The following is a 23,786-nucleotide window of genomic DNA, read 5'->3' as shown; positions in this document are numbered from 1 at the left end:
CTAGAGAAACAAGAACAAACCAAACCCAAACCCAACAGAGGAAAGGAAATAACCAAGATCAGAGCAGAACTAAATGAAATGGAAACAACAACAACAACAGCAACAACAAAACAGTTTGAACGATAAATGAAACAAAAATCTGGTTTTTTGAAAAGATAGATAAAGTTGATAGACCATCAGCAAGATTAAGCAAGAAAAGAAGAGAGAAAATCCAAATAACCTCACCAAGAAATGAAACAGGAGATATTAAAACTGACACCACTGAAATACAAAAGATCAGTCCAGGCTACTATGAACACCTTTACACACATAAGCAAGAAAACCTAGAAGAAATAGATAAATTCCTGGAAAAATGCAACTCTCCTAGCTTAAATTAGGAAGAATTAGATATCCTGAAGAGACCAATAACAAGCAGTGAGATTGAAATGGTAATGAAAAAATTACCAACAAAACAAAGTCCAGAGCCAGATGGATTCACAGCAGAATTCTATGAGACATTCAAAGAATTAGTACCAATCTTTTTGACAGTATTCCACAAGATAGAGAAAGAAGAAACCATTCCTAATTCATTCTATGAAGCCAGCATCACCCTAATACCAAAACCAGGAAAGGACATAACCCAGAAAAGACCAATATCCTTGATGAACATAGAGCTAAAATCCTTAACAAAATACTAGCTAACCAAATCCAACAACATATCAAGAAGACAATCCATCATGATCAAATGAGTTCCTTACCAGGGATGTGCAGGGGTGGTTTAACATACGCAAGTTATTAAATGTGATACACCACATAAACAGAATTAAAAACAAAAATTGCATGCTTACCTCAATAGATGCAGAAAAAGCATTCAACAAAACCCAGCATCACTTTATGACTGAAACTCTCAGCAAAATCTGCATACAAGGAAGATAACTTAATGTAATAAAAGCCATCTATGACAAACCCAGAGCCAACTGAATGGGGAAATGTTGAAAGCATTCCCTCTGAGAACTAGAACAAGACAAGGATGCCCACTCTCACTACTCCTCTTCAACATAGTACTGGAAGTCCTAGCCAGAGCAATCAGACAAGAGAAAGAAAGAAAGGGCATCCACATTGGTAAAGAGGAAGTCAAACTGTCACTGTTTGCTGACGATATGATCATTTATCTTGAAAACCCCAGCGTCCTCCAGAAAGCTCCTATAACTAATAATTCAGAAAAGTTTCCAGACACAAGATTAATGTGCACAAATCAGTAGCTCTTCTATACACCAATAGCAACCAAGTGGAGAATCAATATGTATATATTCTTCATTTTCTTATCCTGTCTTTTATCACTACATGTTATTAAGTACCAATACATTTTTATTATTTTTTGCCACACAGGGTCACATTTTTAAAGAAATGTAAAGGAAGAAAAACTGTTTCATATTAACTGAGATATTTTATTTATTTATTTATATTATACTTTAAGTTCTGGGATACATGTGCAGATCTTGCAGGATTGTTATATAGGTATACACATGCCATGGTGGTTTGCTGCCTCCATCCCTAGTCATCTACGTTAGGTATTTCTCCTAATGTTAGAAAGGTTTGGCTTTCTCCCCAACCTTTCCAACCCCTGCTGTCCCTCCCCTAGCTTCTCACCCCCTAACAGACCCCAGTGTGTAATGTTCTCTTCCCTCTGTCCATGTGTTCTCATTGTTCAACACTCACTTATGAGTGAGAACATGCAGTGTTTCTTTTTCTGTTCTTGTATCAGTTCACTGAGGATGAGGTTTCCAGATTCATCCATGTCCCTGCAAAGGACATGAACTCATCGTTTTTTGTGGCTACATAGTATTCCATGGTGTGTATGTGCCACATTTTCCTTGTCCAGTCTATCATTGATGGACATTTGGGTTGGTTCCAGGTCTTTGCTATTGTAAACAGTCCTGCAATGAACATACATGTGCTTGTACTAGAATCTTTATACTAGAATGATTTATTATCCTTTGGGTATATACCCAGTAATGGGATTGCTGGGTCAAATGGTATTTCTATTTCTAAACCCTTGAGGAATTGCCACACTGTCTTCCACAATGATTGAAGTAATTTACACTCCCACCAACAGTGTAAATGTTTTAATATTTCTCCACATCCTCTCCAGCATCTGTTTTCTCCAGATTTATTAATGATTGCCATTCTAACTGGCGTGAGATGGTATCTCAATGTGATTTTGATTTGCATTTCTCTAATGAGCAGTGATGACGAGCATTTTTTTTCATGTGTTTGTTGACTGCATAAATATCTTCTTTTGAAAAGTGCCTGCTCGTATCTTTTGCCCACTTTTTGATGGGGTTGTATTTGTATTTTTCCTGTAAATTTGTTTTAGTTCTTTATAGATTCTGGGTATTAGCCCTTTGTCAGATGGGTAGATTGCAAAAAATTTTTCCCATTCTGTTGGTTGCTGATTCACTCTAATGATTGTTTCTTTTGCTGTGCAGAAGCTCTTAAGTTTAATTAGATACCACTTGTCTATTTTGACTTTAGTTGTCATTGCTTTTGGTGTTTTAGTCATGAAGTCCTTGCCTATGTCTTGAATGGTCTTGCCTAGGTTTTCTTCTAGGGTTTTTATGGTGTTAGGTCTTATGTTTAAGTCTTTCATCTGTTGGGAGTTAACTTTTGTATAAGGTGTAAGGAAGGGGTCCAGTTTTAGCTTTCTGCACATGGCTAGCCAGTTTTCCCACCATTTATTAAATAGGGAATTTTTTCCCTATTGCTTGTTTTTATCAGGTTTGTCAAAGATCAGATGGTTGTAGATGTGTGGCATTACCTCCAAGGCCTCTGTCTGTTCCATTGGTCTGTATCTCTGTTTTGGTACCAGTACCATGTTGTTTTGATTTCTGTAGCCTTGTAGTATAGTTTGAAGTCAGGTAGCATGATGCCTTCAGCCAGCTTTGTTCTTTTTGCTTAGGATTGTCTTAGCTATGTGGGCTCTTTTTTGGTTCCATATGAAGTTTAAGGTGTTTTTTCCAGTTCTGTGAAGAAGGTCAGTGGTAGCTTGATGGGGATAGCATTGAATCTATAAATTACTTGGGGCAGTATGGCCATTTTCATGATATTGATTCTTCCTAGCCATGAGCATGGACTGTTTTTCCATCTGTTTGTGTCCTCTCTTATTTCCTTGAGCAGTGGTTTGTAGTTCTCCTTGAAGAGGTCCTTCACATCCTTTGTTAGTTGTTGTATTCCTAGGTATTTTATTCTCTTTGTAGCAATTGTGAATGGGAGTTTTCTCATGATTTGCCTCTCTGTTTGTCTGTTATTGGTGTTTAGGAATGCTTTTGCTTTTTGCACATTGATTTTGTATCCTGAAACTTTGCTGAAGTTGTTTATCATCTTAAGGAGATTTTGAGCTGAGACAACAGGGTCCTCTAAATATACAATCATGTTGTCTGCAAATAGAGACAATTTGACTTTCTCTTTTCCTAATTGAATATGCTTTATTTCTTTTTCTTGCCTGATTTCCCTGGCCAGAACTTCCAATACTGTGATGAGTAGGAGTGGTGAGAGAGGACATCCTTATCTTGTGCCAGGTTTCAAAGGGAATGCTTCCAGTTTTTACCCATTCAGTATGATATTGGCTGTGGGTTTGTCATAAATAGCTCTTATTATTTTGAGATATGTTCCATTGATACCTAGTTTATTGAGAGTTTTTGGCATAAAGGGCCATTGAATTTGTCGAAGGCCTTCTCTGCATCTATTGAGATAATCATGTGGGTTTGACCTTTGTTTCTGTTTATTTGATGGATTACATTTATGGATTTGCATATGTTGAACCAGGCTTACATCCCCAGGATGAAGCCTGCTTGATTGTGATGGATAAGCTTTTTGATGTGCTGTTGGATTTGGTTTGCCAGTATTCTATTGAGGATGTTTGCATCAATGTTCATCATGGGTATTGGCCTGAAATTTTCCTTTTTAGTTGTGCATATGCCAGGTTTTGGTATCAGGATGATGTTGGTCTCATAAAATGATTTGGGAAGGATTCTCTCTTTTTATATTGTTTGGAATGGTTTCAGGAGAAATAGTATGAGCTCCTCTTTTTACCTCTGGTAGAATCTGGCTGTGAACCCCTCTGGTTCTGGACTTTTTCTGGTTGATAGTTTATTAATTGCTGCCTCAATTTCAGACCTTGTTATTGGTCTGTTCAGGGATTCAACTTCTTCCTGGTTTAGTCTTGGGAGAGTGTAAGGTCCAGGAATTTATCCATTTCTTCTAGATGTACTGGTTTATTTGCACAGAGATATTTGTAGTAATCTCTGATGGTAGTTTGTATTTCTGTGGGATTGGTAGTGACATCCCCTTTTTTATTTTTTATTGCATCTATTTGATTCTTCTCTCTTTTCTTTTTTATTTGTCTGGCTAGTGGTTTATCTATTTTGTTGACCTTTTCAAAAAACCAGCTCCTGGATTTAGTGATTTTTCTGAACGGTTTTTTGTGTCTCTATCTCCTTCAGTTCTGCTCTGATCTTAGTTATTTCTTGTCTTCTGCTAGCTTTTGAATTTGTTTCTTGCTCCTCCAGTTCTTTTAATCATGATGTTAGGGTGTCGATTTTAGATCTTTCCTCATTCTCTTGTGTGCATTTAGTGCTATAAATTTCCCTGTACACACTGCTTTAAATGTGTCCCAGAGATTCTGATACATTGTGCCATCATTCTCATTGATTTTGAAGAACATCTTTATTTCTGCCTGCATTTCATTATTTATCCAATAGCCATTCAGGACCAGATTGTTCACTTTCCATGTAGTTGTGCAGTTTTGAGTGAGTTTCTTAATCCTGAATTTTAATTTGATTGCACTGTGGTCTGAGAGACTGTTATGATTTCTGTTCTTTTGCATTTGCTGAGGAGTGTTTTCCTTCCAATCGTGTGGTCAATTTTAGAATAAGTGTGATGTGGTGCTGAGAGGAATGTATAGTCTGTGGATTTGGGGTAGAGAGATCTGTAGATGTCTATCAGGTCTGCCTCATCCAGATCTGAGTTCAAGTCCTTGATATCCTTGTCAATTTTCTGTCTCATTGATCTAATATTGACAGTGGGGTGTTAAAGTCTCCCATTATTATTGTGTAGGAGTCTAAGTCTCTTTGTAGGTCATTAAGAACTTACCTTACGTATCTGGTGCTCCTCTATTGGGTACATATATATTTAGGATCATTAGCTCTTCTTGTTGCATTGATCCCTTTAGCATTATGTAATGCCCTTCTTTGTCTCTTTTGATCTTTGTTGGTTTAAAGTCTGTTTTATCAGAGACTAGTATTGCAACCCCTGCTTTTTCTTGCTCTCCATTTGCTAGGTAAATCTTCCTCCATCCCTTTATTTTGAGTCTATGTGTGTCTTTGCACTTGAGATTGGCCCCCTGAATATAGTACACCAATGGGTCTTGACTCTTTATCCAATTTGCCAGTCTGTGCCTTTTGATTGGGGCATTTAGCGCATTTACATTTAAGGTTAATATTGTTATATGTGAATTTGATCCTGCTATTTTGATGCCAACTGGTTGTTTTGCCTGTTAGTTGACACAGTTCCTTCATTGTTTGGATGCTTTTTACCATTTGGTACGTTTTTGGAGTGGCTGGTACTGGTTGTTCCTTTCTATGTTTAATGCTTCTTTCAGGAGCTTTTGTAAGGCAGGCCTGGTGGTGAGGAAATCTCTCAGCAATTGCTTGTTCATACAGAATTTTATTTCTCCTTCGCTTATGAAGGTTAGTGTGACTGGATATGAAATTCTAGGTTGAAAATTCTTTTCTTTAAGGATGTTGAATATGGGCCCCTACTCTCTTCTGACTTGTAGGTTTTCTGCTGAGAGATCTGCTGTGAGTCTGATGGGCTTCCTTTGTGGGTAACCCGACCTTTGTCTCTGGCTGCCCTTAGCATTTTTTCCTTCATTTCAACCCTAGTGAATCTGACGATTATGTGCCTTGGGGCTGCTCTTCTCGAAGAATACATTTGTAGTGTTCTCTGTATTTCCTGAATTTGAATGTTGGCCTGGGTTGCTTGGCTGAGGAAATTCTCTTGGATAATATCCTGAAGAGTGTTTTCCAACTTGGTTTCATTCTCTCTGTCACTTTCAGGTATACCAATCAAAGGTAGATTTGGTCTTTTCACATAATCCCATAGTTCTTGGAAGGTTTGTTTATTTATTTTCACTTTTTTTTTTTTTTTCTCTAATCTTGCCTTGTCACTTTATTTCATTGAGTGGATCTTCAATCTCAAATATCCTTTCTTCCACTTGATTGATTTAGCTACTAAAACTTGTGTATATTTCATAAAGTTCTCATGCTGTTTTTTTCAGCTCTATCAAGTCATTTATGTTCTTCTCTGTGCGGGTTATTCTAGTTAGCATTTTGTCTAACCTTTTTTAAAGTTCTTAGTTTCCTTGCATTGGGTTAGAACATGCTCCTTTAGCTTAGAGAAGTTTGTTGTTACCCACCTAATGAAGCCTCCTCTTGTCAATTCATCAAACTCATTCTCCATCCAATTTTGTTCCCTTGCTGGTGAGGAGTTTGATCCCTTGAAGGAGAAGAGCATTCTAGTTTTTGGCAATTTCATCCCTTTTGTGCTGGGTTCTTCTTACCTCCGTGGATCTATCTACTTTTGGTCTTTGCAGTTGGGGACTTTTGGATGGCATCTCTGAGTGGATGTCCTTTCTGTTGATGTTGAAGCTATTTCTTTTTGTTTGTTAGTTTTACTTCTAACAGTCAGGCCCCTCTGCTGCAGGTCTGCTGGAGTTTGCTGGAGGTTCACTCCAGACCCTGGTTGCCTGGGCATCACCCACAGGGGCTGCAGAACAGAAAAGATTGCTGCCTGTTTCTTCCTGTGGTAGCTTCATCCCAGAAGGGTTCCTACTAGATGTCAGCCAGAGCTCTCCTGTATGAGGTGTCTCCCAGTCAGGATACATGGGACTCAGGGAGCCACTTGAGGAGGCAGCTGTCTTTTATCAGAGCCCAAATGTTGTGCTGGGAGATCCATTGCTCCCTTCAGAGCTGCCAGGCAGGGATGTTTAAGTCTGCTGAAGTGGAACCCACAACTGCCCCTTTTCCCAGGTGCTCTGTCTCAGGAAGGTAGGGGCTTTATTTATAAGTCCCTGATGGGCTGCTACCTTTCTTCAGAGATGCCCTGCCTAGCAAGAAGGGAGTCTTGTTTACAGTCTGCCTGCAGAGGCCTTGCTGAGCTGCTGTGGGCTCTGCCCAGTTGCTGTGTAAACTTCCCAGTGACTTTGTTTATACAGGCAAGGTTAAAACTGCCTACCAGAGCCTCAGCAATGGTGGGCACCCCTCTCCCCACTGAGCTCAAACGTCCCAGGTTGAGCTCAGACTGCTGTGATGGCTGCAAGCATTTCAAGCCAGTGGATCTTAGCCTGTTGGTTTTGAGGGGGTGGGACCCACCGAGCCAGATCACTTGGCTCCTTGACATCAGCCCCCTTTTTTCAGGAAAATGAGTGGTTCTGTCTCATTGGCATTCTAGGTGCCACTAGGGTATAAAGGAAAAAAAAAAACTGCTGTTGTGAAGACTGTGGGAAAAGCATAATATCTGAAGCAGAGTGCCAGAGTGTCAGAAGTGTCCCTAATAGCTTCCCTTTGCTAGGAAAGGGAGTTCTCCAGACCCTTGTGCTTCCTGGGTGAGGTGACACCCCACCCTGCTTTAACTTGCCCTCCTTGGGCTGCACCAACTGTCTAACCAGTTCCAGTGAAATAAACCTGGTACCTTGATTGGAAATGTGGAGATCACTTGCCTTCTGGATCACTCTTGTCAGGAACTGTAGACTGGAGCTGATCCTATTCGACCATCTTGGTGGAAGAGCTGATTTTTGAATTTGAGTGTTGAACTGTTCTTGCATTCTTGGGATGAAACCCACTTGGTCCTGATGAATGACCTTTTAGCTGCCATTGATTTTGGTTTGCTAGTATTTTGTTGAGGATTTTTGCATCAATGTTTAGTACAGATATTCGTCTTTATTTTTTCATTTGGCTACTTTAAAACTTTTTCTCTCTGTCACCGTTTTTCTGTGTTTGCATTGTGATTTAATTTGCTTTTACTTTTATTTAACCTGATTCTCTTGTTTTTATTCTTGATTTACTTTTTATTCATCTGAGCTTTCCTGAAGCTTTGTAGATCTGTGAATTCACAGTTTTCATAAAATCTAGAAAAATGTTGCTTATTATTTTTAAATATTTTTTCTGTCCTTTTTGTTTTCCTATTTTTGTGGAATTCCAACAACATATGAGTTATCCTGCTTGGTATTAATAGGGCACTGAGTGCACTTTTTGGTTTTTGTCTCAACCTTTATATTTATGTAACTTAGTATGGATAGTTTCTATCGCTGTGCCTTCAAGTTCATTGCTGTTTTCTTCTGCAGTATCTAATATGTCATTATGTCCATTTTGTGAAATTGTCATTTGTTGTTTTCAGCTTATCCAATGAGTTTTTCAGTTCACAATTTTTTAGCTCTACATGTTTCATAGTTTATTTCTATAATATTTATTTCTTCTTTATTTTAAATTAAAAAAAAATTTCTTCAAACAAATGTTTTTCAACTTATGATGTGGCTACATCCTGATAAACCCATCATAAGTTGAAAATATCATAAGTCAAAAATGTATTTAATATGCCTAATCCAGTTACTTTAGCTTACTTGAGACTAACTTAAACATGCTCAGAACATTTATAGTAGCCTACACTTTGGCAAAAATGTTTTAATTAGATATTAATAGAGACACAAAAGGAACATAATATGAAGAAATGGAGGAAGATGAAAAACCAATATACATTTTAATCCAAATGTATTTCTAACTTTAACAGGTTCAAAAAATGCTCCATTTGCCTGCTATGAAGAAATACAATCTCAATCAGACAGATTTGGGAACTGTGGTAGGGATAGACATAACAGATATGTGCTCTGTGGATGGAGGTATGCTCTACAAATATAAATGATATTTTTCTTATATTCTTATAGATTTTTAAAAACTCTGCTTTCCCCCTTATCTTTATTATATGTCATTCATTCCAGTGGTTTAAACTATTGCATGTGCATGGGAGTGAATCTCACATCAAAATCTCCAGCCCTGACATCTTTCTTGTGATGCAGGCTAAAATTTTATCTTCTGTTTAAACATTTATACACGAATGGCCATTATGTTTCTAAATCCAATCCGAAGTTGAAATTTGTAATACCCACTGAACCTTTACTGCTCATTTTTCCTTTCCATCCACTTTGTTACTTGCCCAAAAGGAAGACTGCTCAGTGTCTATAAAATGCAGTTCAATTCCTCCTGAATCTGAAGAGTCAGGTTTTTGATATTTTGATCATGAGTTTATTTTTTAGAAAACATCTCTTAGGAACCTACTATATGCCAGACACTGAGCTAAATCCTAGTTAGCAAATCATACTCATACACTCATGGAATTTGTAGACTCATGAAGTGTTATGCTTCCTTGATTTACTTATGCTGTTACTTTTGCTTAGAAATACTTCACTGTTTCTGTTGAAATCTTAGTAATATATGAGCTTTGACTCAGATGGCATCTCCTTTATAAAGTTTTCCCTAACTGTGTAAGTTAGAATGTGTCTTCTAACCTCACAACTAAGAAAAACTTCATAGAGTTTTTGAGAGAATCTTAAACCTCTGTAAGGATTTATTTCATTTGTAACATTTTTAATGGAATTTGAATCATATTAGTATCATAAGCTATAGTAAGAGTATTAGACAGTAAAGTCCTTGAGTGTAGAGGTTACAACTTTTTCATCTTTCTTTCCCGCTATGGGGTGATATAAAATGCTGTAGTGAATTGATTATTTGACAGTAAATATGTAATCTGCCCAATAAATAACAGACCACTAGTATTGTTACCAGAAAGGGTCCCAATACAGACCTCAAGAAAGGGTTCTTGGATCTTGTGGAAGAGAGAATTTGAGGCAAATCCATACAGTAAAGTGAAAGCAAGTTTGTTAAGAAAGTAAAGGAATAAAAGAATGAGTACTCCATAAGCAGAGCAGTGTCATGGGCTGCCCGGCTGCTTATACTTACTGTTACTTCTGGATTATATGCTAAGCAAGGGGTGGATTATTCATGAGTTTTCCATGAAAGGGGTGGGCAATTCCCGGAACCGAGGGTTCCTCACCTTTTTAGACCATATAGGGTAACTTCCTGATGTTGCTGTGGCATTTGGAAACTGTCATGCTGCTGGTGGGGGTATCTTTTATCATGCTAATGTATTGTAATTAGAGTATAATGAGCAATGAGGATGACCAGAGGTCACTTTTGTCTTGGTCTTGGTAAGATTTGGCTGGTTTCTTTGTCTCATGCTGTTTTATCAGCTTATGACCTGTATCTTGTGCCAACCTCCTGTCTCATCTTGTGTCTAAGAATGCCGTAACCGCCTGGGAATGCAGCCCACTAGGTCTTAGTTTTATTTTACCTAGGCTCTATTCAAGATAGAGTCACTCTTGCTCAAATGCCTCTGACAGTACCATTGAAAGTTAAGCTAGGATCAGTGGATTTATACTTTTTTACTTTTTATTTTACAAGTTACCGTGAAAGCATTATGTTTTCTGTAGGTACATTGCCATAAATGGAGAACCATTCTTTTCTCATCATAGAAAGCAAATCCAAAGCATTCTTAATACATTCCTAATATATAATAATCATTTTTTTTTAATGTTTTCAGGAATCTTATATGTGGAAGATTAGTTTGTACCTACCCTACTCGAATACCTTTCCGTCAAGAAAATGGTGATGTGATTTATGCTTTTGTACGAGATTCTGTATGCGTGACTGTAGACTACAAATTGCCACGATCAGTTCCAGATCCACTGGCTGTCAAAAGTGGCTCTCCATGTGATATTGGAAGGGTAAATAATTTAAAATTTATTTTAAAAATATAGTTTTATTCATTTTTCATCTTTTTATTTAAGTCTCAAATTTTAATTCAGTTCTAGTATTATGTAATCTTAAATGTTTGGAGGCAAAATGAATAAGCTTAAATTAGTCTCCAAATAGTAAGAGGAAAATGGGAACATTGGATCCCCCCCTTAGAATTTCAGTGTTATGAGCAAGGAAACTCCAATTATTTGGTGGTTTCCTTGGAAGAGAGTCTTGGGAATATACTGTGGTTAAGAACCTCATAGCATGGAAACTTGCTTTTCTTCTTGGGAGAAGAAAGAAGAGATCTAACTTAGTAATATATACCTCTTTGTGGCCCCATGAATAACAACACAATTTAGATCAGGCTGCTTAGATAGAATCAAATATTGTTTGACATTTTTCAAGTTACCTAGCTAGTCTGAGATATCTCAACTGTATGTAAAGTAGGGATAATAAGAGCATTTATTCGATAGGGTATTGTGATGATTAAATGAGATAATAGTATAATTGCTTAGCACAATGCCCATAACATAGTAATAACTAAATATAGTTTGGCTATTATAGTCAATTGTTATCATTATAATTTGTCATCTTTGAAACCAACCCAAATCTGGAGAAGACAGAGCAGTTAAATTTGCTTTAAAATCTCATTTAATGGGAATAATCTCATTTAATGGCAAAGGTTGCTGCCTAGGCATTGGAAATAGAACACAACAGCCAAATAGCTCAAGCCAGCCAGAGATAAGTACTTAAAGGCATTTATCCTGCTTGGGGGACTGGGCTCTCAGCTTTCCCCGTGTTTTTCTTAAGTGGACCATTCAGGAATTTGTCTGCAAACCTAAAGCAATCCATACACTATTCTTCCATACATATGTATATTGTTAGTTCTTTCTCTCCTTCCTCCCACCCCCATCTGTGTGACTCTTCATTTCTGTGTTGTGTGACCTGGGGATGGAGGACTCCTCTCCTGATACATTGTGTTCTCCCTGCCCAGGATCTGTAAATAATAAATCTTTGAACTTATAAAATAAATAAATAAATATTTAAAAATGAAAATGAAATCTTATTTAATTCCTGACCAGATCTTTGCTCATAGGGAAATATAAAAAGTGTAAAGTGTAGGCCTTAAGATAGATGTTCATAAATTTGAATTCTGACTCTGCCACTTACTTGATAAATGATCTTTAAGAAATAATTTAATATCATTAAGCCTTAGTATCTTTAGATATAAAATGTATATTTTAATAACCACTTTTAGTAGTTTTATAGTATAAATTTTACTGTAGGTAAAGTGTACAGACTCATTAATATTGATTTATTTTCATGCCTTGGAGTCATAATGCCTTCTTGATGGAGGTTTAGGCCAGGGAGCTCAGTAGATGTATTTAGGCCATGGAGCAGAAAAGAAAAAAACCTAAAAAATGCAACACAACTGATAAGTGGTTTGAGATGATTTGATAAGTAATTCAGTAAGAATAGAATCTTTTTTAATAACCCAGACAATTCTTCTCAGAAATAATGTGTGAAAACAAATTTTACCAGGTAGTTTTTAATGATAGTACTAATCATATATGATGAAATATTCTTAGTATTGTTTCTGTAAGTTAGTGTTCTTATGCAGTGGGGCTCTATCTTAATTCCAACTGAGCCAGGCAGACAACAGATGCTATATTCCAAAAGGACTTGTTAGACACACCATCATGGCCAAGGACCAGTGAGTAGACTCAACATATTAAAAGCTTAAAAGGGTTAGATTGTTTGGATTTAAAAGAGGTTTGTGATGCCATGTATTTGAAGAGTATTGTACTGTTCTTTAATGTTTAACTGGAAATGATTTTCACATATGTTATCCCATTTTAACCTAAAAACAAGCTCTAATGCTATTTGCTTTTTCTAAAATAACATTTTTTTAAAAAAAAGTATTATTGTACTTAGGTGAAAACTGCAACTTATGAAAGCTGCAATTGCCATAAGTAATGGAGTTGGGAATATATCTGTAGTCCTCTGATGATTATACTTTAAAGTTAGGAGAATTATGTCTCAATTTTTTATACATTCAATAATATAACGATAGACACCTCTAGTATATTTTAACAAAATTTCTATTATCATCATTAAATACTTATGAGACTCTAATAATAGATCATATTTTATAAAAAGAATGCCATTATTATATGGAGTTAATTTTTTACTATGTAGAACTTTTACATGTGCAACTAATACAATGTATTCTTTGAACTGTGTACTCAGGAATAGTCATGTTAGATTTTATGGTATTATAATAAAAAGTGGTTCTTTGGTTATAATTTTTTTTTAATAGTCAATCTTATTTCATTGCTATCCTCTACTTTTCTGCCCTGAATCATTAAAAAAATTTTTTTAAAAATATACTTTACATTTTAGTGCTATTTTAGGTTCACAGCAAAAATTGAGCGAAAAATACAAAAAAGTCTTCATATACTCTTTATCCCCTACTCCCCCACAAAACCTGTACCAGTATGCATAACCCACATCAGCTTAGAACATTTGTTATAATTGATAAGCTTACATCGACACATCATCACTAAAAATTCGTAGCTTACATTATGATTACCTGGATAATCCCCATATTCTTTTAGGCTAAATAACACATCGGTCAAAGAAAAATTCCCAAGAGAAAATTTAAAATATTTTGAACTAAGTGAAAATGAAAATACAACTTATCAAAACTTGTGGAGGACACAGGGAGAAAAATGGCAGATAGGAGGCAGGACTAACTTGCAGCTCTCACTCGGTTGGACAGAATAGCATATGAAGACTCACATCATGAACTTTTGCTCCAAGAACCACTGTAGGAACGTACCAGGAAAACTTAAAGAATTCACAGACCCTTTGAAAGAAGTAGCTTGCCACTGCAAACTTTGTGAGACAGCCATAAAACTGTAAGTGCCCAATGTGCAAGTAGGGGAAAGTCTGGCTCTGGATACACATCCTTTACTGGAGAATCTGAAAATCCAGATCACAGGAGAAGAAGAATTTAACCTTACCTAGAGCTGAGATGAATTTAGAGAGCCAAGCAAAACATAAAAGTAGAAGAAGTAGTGGAAAGAGCCATGTAGGCACTCCCAGTTCTCAGGGAAGCCCTGGGAAGCCATTTCTGACTTAATCTCAGAGGGGTCCCTGGGGAGGACAGTGGAATTGGGGAAGGGCCACAAGGAGAAGGAGACTTCCAGCTTAACTTTGTAAAAATTTTGACAAAATGTGAATTTTCTGGGCAGAATGTGGTGGGCTGAACAAGAAGTGGAAATATGAGCAAAGAAGCCACGTCAGGCAGGCTGGAGCGAGGCTTGAAAGCTCTGCTTGCTTTGTCAGTGGGCAGGCTTGTAGCTTCGGGCAGGATCTCAGTCCTGTGTACCAGAGGGCTGGATATAAATTGGGCTCTGTTGGCTACTGGGAGAGCATGGTGGGAGTGAGATTGGCCTTACTAGCTGTATAGGAGCTGGGTGAGACCTGTCACTGCTGGCTTTTCCCCAATTCCCTGGTGACCCGTATGAAGCAGCAGAGGCAGCCATGATCCCCCCTTGGAATGTAACTCCATTGGCCTGAGAACCACCCTCCCCCTATCCACCACAACGGTCATAGCAAGCCCTACTCAAGGATAGTTTGAGCTCAGACATGCCCAACTCTGCTCCCATCTGATGGTCTTTCACTGCCTGTTCTGGTAGCTGAAGACAAAAATGAAAGTAACTCCATTTTTTTCTATCCTAAGCCTCCAGACCTGTGATGGGAGGGGCTGCCACCAAGGTCTCTCACATGCTCTGGAGACAATTTCCTCATCGTCTCAGTGATAAACATTTGGGTCCTCATTACTTACGCAAGTTTCTGTAGCTGGCTTGAATTTCTCCTCGGAAAATGGGATTTTCTTTTCTATTTCATTGTCAGGCTGCAATTTTTTAAAACTTTTGTGCTCTGTTTCCCTTTTAAAACTGAATGCTTTTAACTGCACCCAAGTCATATCATGAATGCTTTGCTGCTTAGAAATTTATTCTGCCAGATACCCTAAATCATCTCTTTCAAGTTCAAAGTTCCATAGATCTCTAGGGCAGAGGCAAAATGCTGACAGTCTCTACTAAAATATAATAAGAGCCACCTTTGCTGTAGTTCTCATCAAGTTCCTGATCTTTATCTGAGACCACCTCAACCTGGACTGTATTGTTGATATCATTATCAGGATTTTGGTTCAAACCGTTTGACAAGTCTCAGCAGCACTCCACTCCACTGGTGCCAATTTACTGTATTAGTTTGTTTTCATGCTGCTGATAAAGATATACCTGAGACTGGACAATTTACAAAAGAAAGAGGTTTAATGGACTTACAGTTCCTTATGGCTGGGAAGGCCTCACAATCATGATGGAAGGTAAAAAGAACATCTTGGCAGACAAGAGAAGAGAGATTGTTCAGTGAATCTCCTCTTTATAAAAGCATCAAATCTTGAGATTTATTTCCTATCACAAGAATAGCACAGGAAAAACCTGCCCCCATGATTCAATTACCTCCCACTGGGTCCCTTACACAACAGGTGGGAATTCAAGATGAAATTTGGGCGGGAACTCAAGATGGGTCAAAGACTTAAATCTAACACTTGAAACCATAAAATTCTAGAAGATAACATCAGAAAAACCCTTCTGGATGTTGGCTTAGGCAAAGAGTTCATGAACAAGAATCCAAATGCAAATACAACAAAAACAAAGATAAATAGATGGGACTTAATTAAACTTAAAAGCTTCTGCATAGCAAAATAAATAATCAGCAGAATAGACAGAAACCCACAGAGTGGGAGAAAATCTTCACAACTATGCATCCAACAAGTTACATCCAAGGTCCAGAATCTACAAGGAACTCAAACAAATTGACATGAAAAAAACAAACAATTCCATCAAAAAGTGGGCTAAGGATATGAATAGACAACTCTCAAAAGAAGATATACAAATGGCCAACAAACATATGAAAAAATGCTCAACATCACTGATTGTCAGGAAACAGCAAATCAAAATCGCAGTGTGATACCACCTTACTCCTACAAGAACGGCCAGAATTTAAAAATAACAAAATAATAGATGTTGGCATGGATGTGATGAAAAGGGAACAATTTTACATATTCCATGGGAATGTAAGTTAGTTTAAGAATTATGGAAAACAGTATGTTGATTCCTTAAATAACTAAAAGTAGATCTACCATTTGATCCAGCAATCCCACTACCCAGAGGAAAAGTCATTATATGAAAATGACTCTTGCATGCATATATTTATAGGAGCACAATTCACAACTGCAAAAATATGGAACCAGCCCAAATATCCATCAGTGCATGAGTAGATAAGAAAATGTGATAAATATAGACAATCAGTGAGTGGCTATGAAATATATATGTGTGTGTATATATATATATACATGCACACACTATGGAACACTACTCAGCCTTAAAAAGGAACAAAATAATGACATTTACAGAAACCTGGATGGAGTTCGTGACCATTATTCTAAGTGAAGTAACTCAGGAATGGAAAACCAAATATCATATGTTCTCACTTGTAAGTGGGAACTGAGCTATGAAGATGCAAAGGCATAAGAATAATACAATAGACTTTGGAGACTTGGGGGGAAGGGTGGGAGGGGTAAGTGATGAAAGGGTACACATTGCGTACAGTGTGCACTGCTAGGATGATGGCTTCACCAAAATCTCAGAAATTGTCACTAAAAAACTTGTTTATGTAACCAAACACCACCTGCTCCCCCAAATCTATTGAAGTAAAAATTTAAAAAAGAAGTAACTAAGGTAAAATAAAACTGCAGCCTTATTCCAATGTGACTTGTGTCCTTATAAAAAATAGATTTGGATACACAAAGAGACACCAGGGGCTTGTGCATGCAGAGGAAAGGCCATGTGAGGGCATAGAAAGAAGGCAAGTCTAGTAGAGTTCTCAGGAGAAACCAACCCTGAAGACACCTTGATCTTGGACATCCAGCCTCTAGAACTGTTAGAAAATAAATCACTGTTGTTAAAGCCACTCAGGCTGTGGTACTTTGTGATGTCATCCTAAGCAGACAACATAATATCCTTATTTAGATGTTTGCTGAAACTCTCTTATTATTAAATCACTGGGCTTTTTGTTCTTGTTTTATTCTGCTTTAGAACTATATGAAGAAACAGTAATAATAATATCAATTTAAAATGCAAAGAAATCACAAATATCTTTTCTTGCCAAAAAACCTGAAAACCAAAACCAAAACAAACAAACAAAAAAAACTCAACACCCTGTAGAATGCAGTGAAAGCAGTACCTAGAGGAAAATTTGTATCATTGAATGGCTATGATTTTATATTATATAATTACTTATTTGTAATGTTAGGATGGCTGTACCCCTCTGACATGGAAACTTTTTGTATGTGTTTTTCTTTAGGTTTGTGTAAATCGTGAATGTGTAGAATCAAGGATAATTAAGGCTTCAGCAGATGCTTGTTCACAACAGTGTTCTGGACATGGAGTAAGTAAACATGTTTCCCTGAATCACATTTCTTGGACACTTTTTTGCATCACTCATTAATTTATCAACATTTTTTGGGTCACTACCATGTGCCAGACTCTGTTGCATCTAGCTTCAGTTGGGAGCTGAATTAAGTCATTAAATTCAGTAGCCATAATTAGTTACAGAGAATATTTTGAGTAGAATATATTGTTTTAATTGGGTACTTTTTAGAGGGTGTTACATTTCCTGATAAACACATTAACCTGGTTCTCAATGGAAAGATAATTATGCTGTAATTCCTGTGTCTGTGAATACATATGGATCATAAAAAGCTGTTTTATTTCTCTACTTTTAAAAATAGACTTTATTTTTTAGAGCAGCTTTAGGTTCACAGAGATTTGGAAAATAGAAAGTACAGAGATTTTCCACATATTCACTCACCCTACATAGACACAATCTTTCCCAATTTTAACATCACACATCAGAGTGGTCTATTTGTTGTAACTGATGACCTACAAGGACATATCATTATTACCCAAAGTCTAGTTTACATTAGGATTTACTGTTAGTGTCACATATTCTGTAAGTTTTGACAAATGTGTAATGATACAGATCCATCATTATGATATATAGAGAGTATTTTCATTACTCTAAAAATTCTCTGTTCTCCATCAGTTTATACTTCTCTCTTCCCTAACCATTGGCCACCACTGATCTTATTACTATTTTCCTAGGTTTTCCTTTTCCAGAATATTATTTTATTGGAATCATATAGTATGCAGCCTTTTCAGATTTGTTTCTTTCACTTAGTAATATGCATTTACGGCTTCTCCATGTCTTTTTATGGCTTGATAGCTCATTTCTTTTAAGTGCCAAATAATATTCCATTGTCTGAATGTACCATGGTTATTTATCCATTCACCTAACATTGTGGTTGCTTCCAAGTTTGGTAATTACAAATAAAGCTACTATAAACATCCTTCTTCAGGTTTTTGTGTGGACATAAATTTTCAACTATTTTGAGTAAATACCAAGGATTGTGGCTGATGTATCATATCATAAGAGTATGGTTAGTTTTGTTAGAAACTGACAAAACATCTTTGAAAGTGGCTATACCAATTTACATTCCCACCAGCAGGAAATGAGAGTCCCCGTTGCTCCACCTCCAAGCCAACATTTTTTGTTGTCAGTGTTTTGGATTTTGGCCATTCTAATAGGTGTGTAGTGGTATTTCACTGTTGTTTTAATTCACATTTTATTGATGACGTATGTGAGGCATCTTTTCACATACTTATTTTCCATCTATCTACCTTTTTTGGTGAGAGGCCTGTTAAAGTCTTCTGCCCATTGTTACATCAGGTGGTTTGTTTTCTTGCTGAGTTTTAAGTTTTCTTGTCATATCTTGAATAACAGTCACATATCCAATATATCTTTTGCAAATATTTTCTTCCAGTCTGTGGCTTATCTTTTATTCTTTTGTTAGTGCTTTTCACAGAGAAGATTTTAATTTTATGAAGTCCAGTTACTTATTTCTTTCATAGATTGTGCCTTTGGTATTCCATCTAAAAAGTCTATGCAATACCCAAGGTCATTGAGGTTTTTTTCTGAGTTATCTTCTAGGAGCTTTTTAGCTTTGCATTTTACATTTAGGCCTATGATCCGTTCTGGATTAACGTATTGAAAGGTGAGAGGTTTGTGTCTAGATTTTTTCTCCCTGCATTTTGATGTCCAGCTAGCACTAATTGTTGAAGTCTTTCTTTTCTCTACTGTATTACTTTTGCTCTTTTAGCAGAGATCAGTTGACTAGATTTATGTTTGTTGATTTCTGGGCTCCTTATTCTATTTCACTGATCCATTTGACTATTCTTTATGCTATATTATGTTGTCTTGATTACTATAGACTTACAGTATGTTGAAGTTGGGTAATGCTAGTCTTCTGACTTTGTTCTTCTTTCAATGGTAACTTGACTATCTTGATTTTTTGTGTTTCCACATAAATTTTAGAATCAGTTTGTTGATTTTCACAAAATAACTTGCTGGAATTTTGACAGGGATTGTGTTCCATCTATAAATCAAGTTAGTAAGAACTGATTTCTTGACAATATTGAGTCTTTCTATCTATGAACATGTAATGTGTTTTCATTTATTTAGTTCTTTTTTCTTTCATCAGTGTTTTATAGTTTTTCTCATATTTTATTAGAGTTATACTAAGTACATTATTTTTTGGAGGGTGCTAATGTAAATAGTATTATATCTTTAATTTCAAGTTTCATTTGTTCACTGCTGGTGAATAGAAAAATTATCGGCTTTTGTGCATTAACCTTGTGTCTTGCAACCATACTATAATCACTTGTTAGTTCCAAGAGTTCTTCAACTCTTTTTAGATTTTCTAAATTGATGTCTATGTTATACGTGAACAAAGACAGTTTTATTTCTTCCTTCCCAATCAGTATTTATTTTTTTCTTATCTTATTGTATTAGATAGAACTTCCTGTATAATATTGAAATAAGAGTGGTGAGAGGAGATATCCTTGCATTTCTCCTTATCTTAGTGGGAAACTGTTTAATTTCTCACTATTAAGTATGATGTCAGCTGTAGGTTGTTTTTTTTTTGATATTTTGTTAGATGAAAAAATTTTCCTCTATTCCTAGTTTGCTGATAGTTTACTTTTAAATCACAAATGAGTGTTGGCTTTTTTATGTTAAATGCTTTTTCTGTATCTATTGATATGATAATGTGATTTTTTTTCTCTAGCTTAGTGATGTGATATGGAGTACATCAACTAATTTTCTAATGTTGAACCAGTTACATGCCTGCGATAAATCTTGGTTGTGGGGCATAATTATTTTTATGCATTATAGAATCTGATTTACTAATATTAATGAGAGTTTTTTCATCTTTGCATCTACAGACATTTTTTCTGTAGTTTCCATTTCTTATAATATTTTTCTCTAGTTTTGATATTAGAGTAAGGATGGCCTGATAGAATGAATGAGGAAGCATCTCCTCTGCTTCTGTCTTCTGAAAGAGATTGTAAAATTATAATTATAGAAAATTGGTATAATATCCCCCTTAAATGTTTGCTAGAATTCAATGGTGAACCCATATAAACAATTATCTGTAAGATCAATTAAGAATAAGAAACATAACAATTTTTAGTTTACTTTCAGTTAATTCCTTCTCTAATACTATTATTTATATAAATAAGATTTGCTGATTTTTATGATTTTTATTCTCTCTGAAGAATCTCTTTTAACATTTATTTCAAAGGCAGGTCTACTGGTGATACATACTCTCACTTTTTGCTTGTCTGAAAGTCTGTATTTCATTTTCACTTTTGTAAGATAATTTCAAAGGATTAAATATTTTACTCCACACTCTTTTTGTTTGTGTGATTTCTGAAGAGAAGTCCAGTGTAATTATTATCTTTGTGCCTCTATTAATACGGTGTTTTCTCCCTCTGGCTTCTTTCCAAATTTGTTCTTTGATTTCCTGTAGTTTGAAAGTTATTATGTTTAGATATAAATTTTTGGCATTTGTCCTGATTTTTTTGGGTGTGTTTGCATTGCTTGATCTGTGATTTGTTATAAGACATTAATTTTGGAAAATTATCAGCCATTATTGCTTCAGATATTTCTTCTATTTCATTCTTTTTTGTCCTCTTGGTATCCTCATTACATACATGTTATGCATTTTTTAGTTGTCCCATATTTCTTGGATGTTCTGTTCTTCCAATCTTTTTTTTTTTTTTTTGCCTTTTTAGTTTTGGAATTTTCTATTCAGATACCTTCAAACTCAGAGATCTTTTCTCATTTCAGCTACGATTAAGTCTATTAATGGGCCCACCAAAAGCATTCTTCATTTCTGTTACAGTGTTTTTGATCTCTAGCACTTCTTTTTAATGCTTTCTTAGAATTTTTATCTCTCTGCCTGTAGTGCCCATCTGTTCTTACATGCAGTCTACTTTATCCGTTAGAGCTTTCAGCATATAAAATATAGTTGTTTTATTTATTTATTTTAATTTATTTTTTGTCAACACATAATAGATGCACCTAATTGTGGGGGTATAATTGATAATTAATACATTCATATAATTTATAAAAATCAAATCAGTGTAATTAAGATATCCATCACTTCACATATTTGTCTTTATGCTAAAACATTTGAATTTTCTTCTCTAGCTATTTTGAAATATACAATAGGTTATTTTAAACTCTGATCTTCCTACTGATCTGTCAAGAGAAAATGTAGGAAAATAGTTCTAACACACTGATTATGTAATTTCTAAAAAAATATAACCTCAAAAGCACAGAAAACAAAAGCAAAAATAAATGGGATTACACCAAGATAAAAGGCTTTTATATGGCAAAAAAAAAAAAAAAAAAAAAAGCAATCAACAAATGGAGAGACAACCCACAGAATAAGAGAAAATATTTCCAAACTATCCATCTGACAAGGGACTGATAATCAGAATATATAAGGAGCTCAAATAACTCAATAGCAAAAAAACACTCCACAAATTATATGATTAAAAATTGGGCAAAAGATCTGAATAGACATTTCTCAAAATAAAATATACAAATGGCCAGCAAGTATATGAAAAAATCTTCAACATCACTAATTATCAGAGAGATGCAAATCAAAATTATGAGATATAATCTCAATCCAGTTAAAATGGATTTTATCAAAAAGACAGGGAACAGCCAATGCTGGTCAGACTGTGGAAAGAAGTAAAGCCTCACACACTATAGGTGGGAATGTAAATTAATACAGCCACTGTGAAAAATTGTATGGCCATTCCTCATACAAACTAAAAATAGAACTACTGTATGACCCAGCAATTCTACTACTGGATAAATAACCAAAAGAACAGAAATCAGTACTTCAAAAAGATATCTGTACTCTCATGTTTATTGTAGCATTATTCACAATAGCCAAAATATAGAATCAACTTGTGTCCATGAATACATGAATAAATAAAGAAAATGTGAGATACATACACAATGTAAAAAATAATGAAATCCCATTACTTGTGGCAACATAGATGGAACTGAAAGTCATTATGTTAAATGAAATAAGATAAGCACAGAAAGACAAATATCACATGTTCTCACTCATATGTGGAAGTTAAAAAAGTGGATTCATGAAGATACAGAGTAGATGGGTGGTTACCAGAGGCCAGAATGTGTAATGGGGAGGAGAGGATGAAGCGAGGTTGATTAATAGGTACATACATCTAGTTTGAAAAAATATATTGTGATGTACATTTACACACTAACATATTGGATAACCTAGAAGAAATTGATAGATTCCTGGAATAATACAACCTGCCAAAACTAAATCAAGAGTGAATGTCCTGAACAGAACAACAACAAAGAAGGAGATTAAATCAGTAATCAAAACTTTCTAGCAAAGAAAATCTCAGGACCAGGAAGATTCACAAATGATTTATGTTAAGCATTTACAGAAGAATTGAACAAGAAAATAAAATTGCAGGCTAATATATCTACAAACATGCATGCAAAAATTTACAACAAAACATTAGCAAACTATATTTGCCACACATCAAAAGAATCATGCACTATGACCAAATGAGATTATTCCAGGGATGCAAGGATGTTTCAAAATAAACAAACCAATTAATATGGTGTGCCACATTAAGAAGATGAAAGATCAATTTACTTTATGATAGTAAGATGCAGAAAAATCATTTGGTAAAATCCAACACACTTTCATTGTAAAAACTCGATCCATAAGGAATAGCAGAAAACCTATATGTAAAAAGTCCACAACTAAAATTATACTCAATGGTGAAAAAATGAAAGCCTTTACTTTAAGATCTAGAACAATGCAAGGATAGGCACTCTCTCCACTCCTATTCAATATAGTACTGGAATGGAATTCCTAGATGAAGCAATGAGGCAAGAAAAAGAAATAAAGGGTATCCAAATGGGAAAGAAGAAATAAAGTAGCTTCTGTTTGCAAATGGCATGATTGTATACATAGAAAACCATAAAGGTTCCATGAAACTAGTAGAAGAAATGCTGAATTCAGTAAAGTTGCAGGACACAAAAACAACACTAAAAAATCAGTTATGTTTTTAAACATCCAAAATAGACTATTAGGAAAGGAGATTAGTTAATCCCATTTACAACAGTATCAAAAAGAATAAAAAGTTTAAAACAAACCAAGGAGGTGAAAGACTTGTACACTGAAAACTATATAAAACATGAAAAAAGATTAAGGGAGACACAAAAAATTGAAAGATATTCCATGGATTGAAAAAATTAATATTGTTAAACTATCCCTAATACTCGAAGTTATCTACAGATTCAATGCAATTCTTATGAGAATCTCCATGTTATTTTTCAAAGAAATAGAAAATTAAAAAATTT

The 23,786-nt window shown here is 35.4% G+C and overlaps 1 protein-coding gene across 1 annotated transcript in view; it reads left to right on the top strand.

Moving 5' to 3' along the window:
* ADAM32 (ADAM metallopeptidase domain 32) overlaps positions 1–23,786 on the top strand; it is a 135,322-nt gene that overhangs the window by 83,261 nt on the left and 28,275 nt on the right. The window contains exons 15-17 of the mRNA XM_064368683.1: positions 8,824–8,932; positions 10,690–10,873; positions 17,325–17,408. Of these exons, the coding sequence (XP_064224753.1) occupies positions 8,824–8,932; positions 10,690–10,873; positions 17,325–17,408 (377 nt within the window). The remainder of the gene's footprint in view (positions 1–8,823; positions 8,933–10,689; positions 10,874–17,324; positions 17,409–23,786) is intronic.

This window comes from Aotus nancymaae, unplaced genomic scaffold (genome assembly GCF_030222135.1).
Source record: "Aotus nancymaae isolate 86718 unplaced genomic scaffold, 86718_ANA_hifiasm-v0.15.2.pri h1tg000079l, whole genome shotgun sequence".
In the NCBI taxonomy this organism is placed as follows: domain Eukaryota; kingdom Metazoa; phylum Chordata; class Mammalia; order Primates; family Aotidae; genus Aotus; species Aotus nancymaae.
The sequence above is the reverse complement of the archived record's forward strand: the minus strand, read 5'-3'. Positions and strand labels throughout refer to the sequence as shown.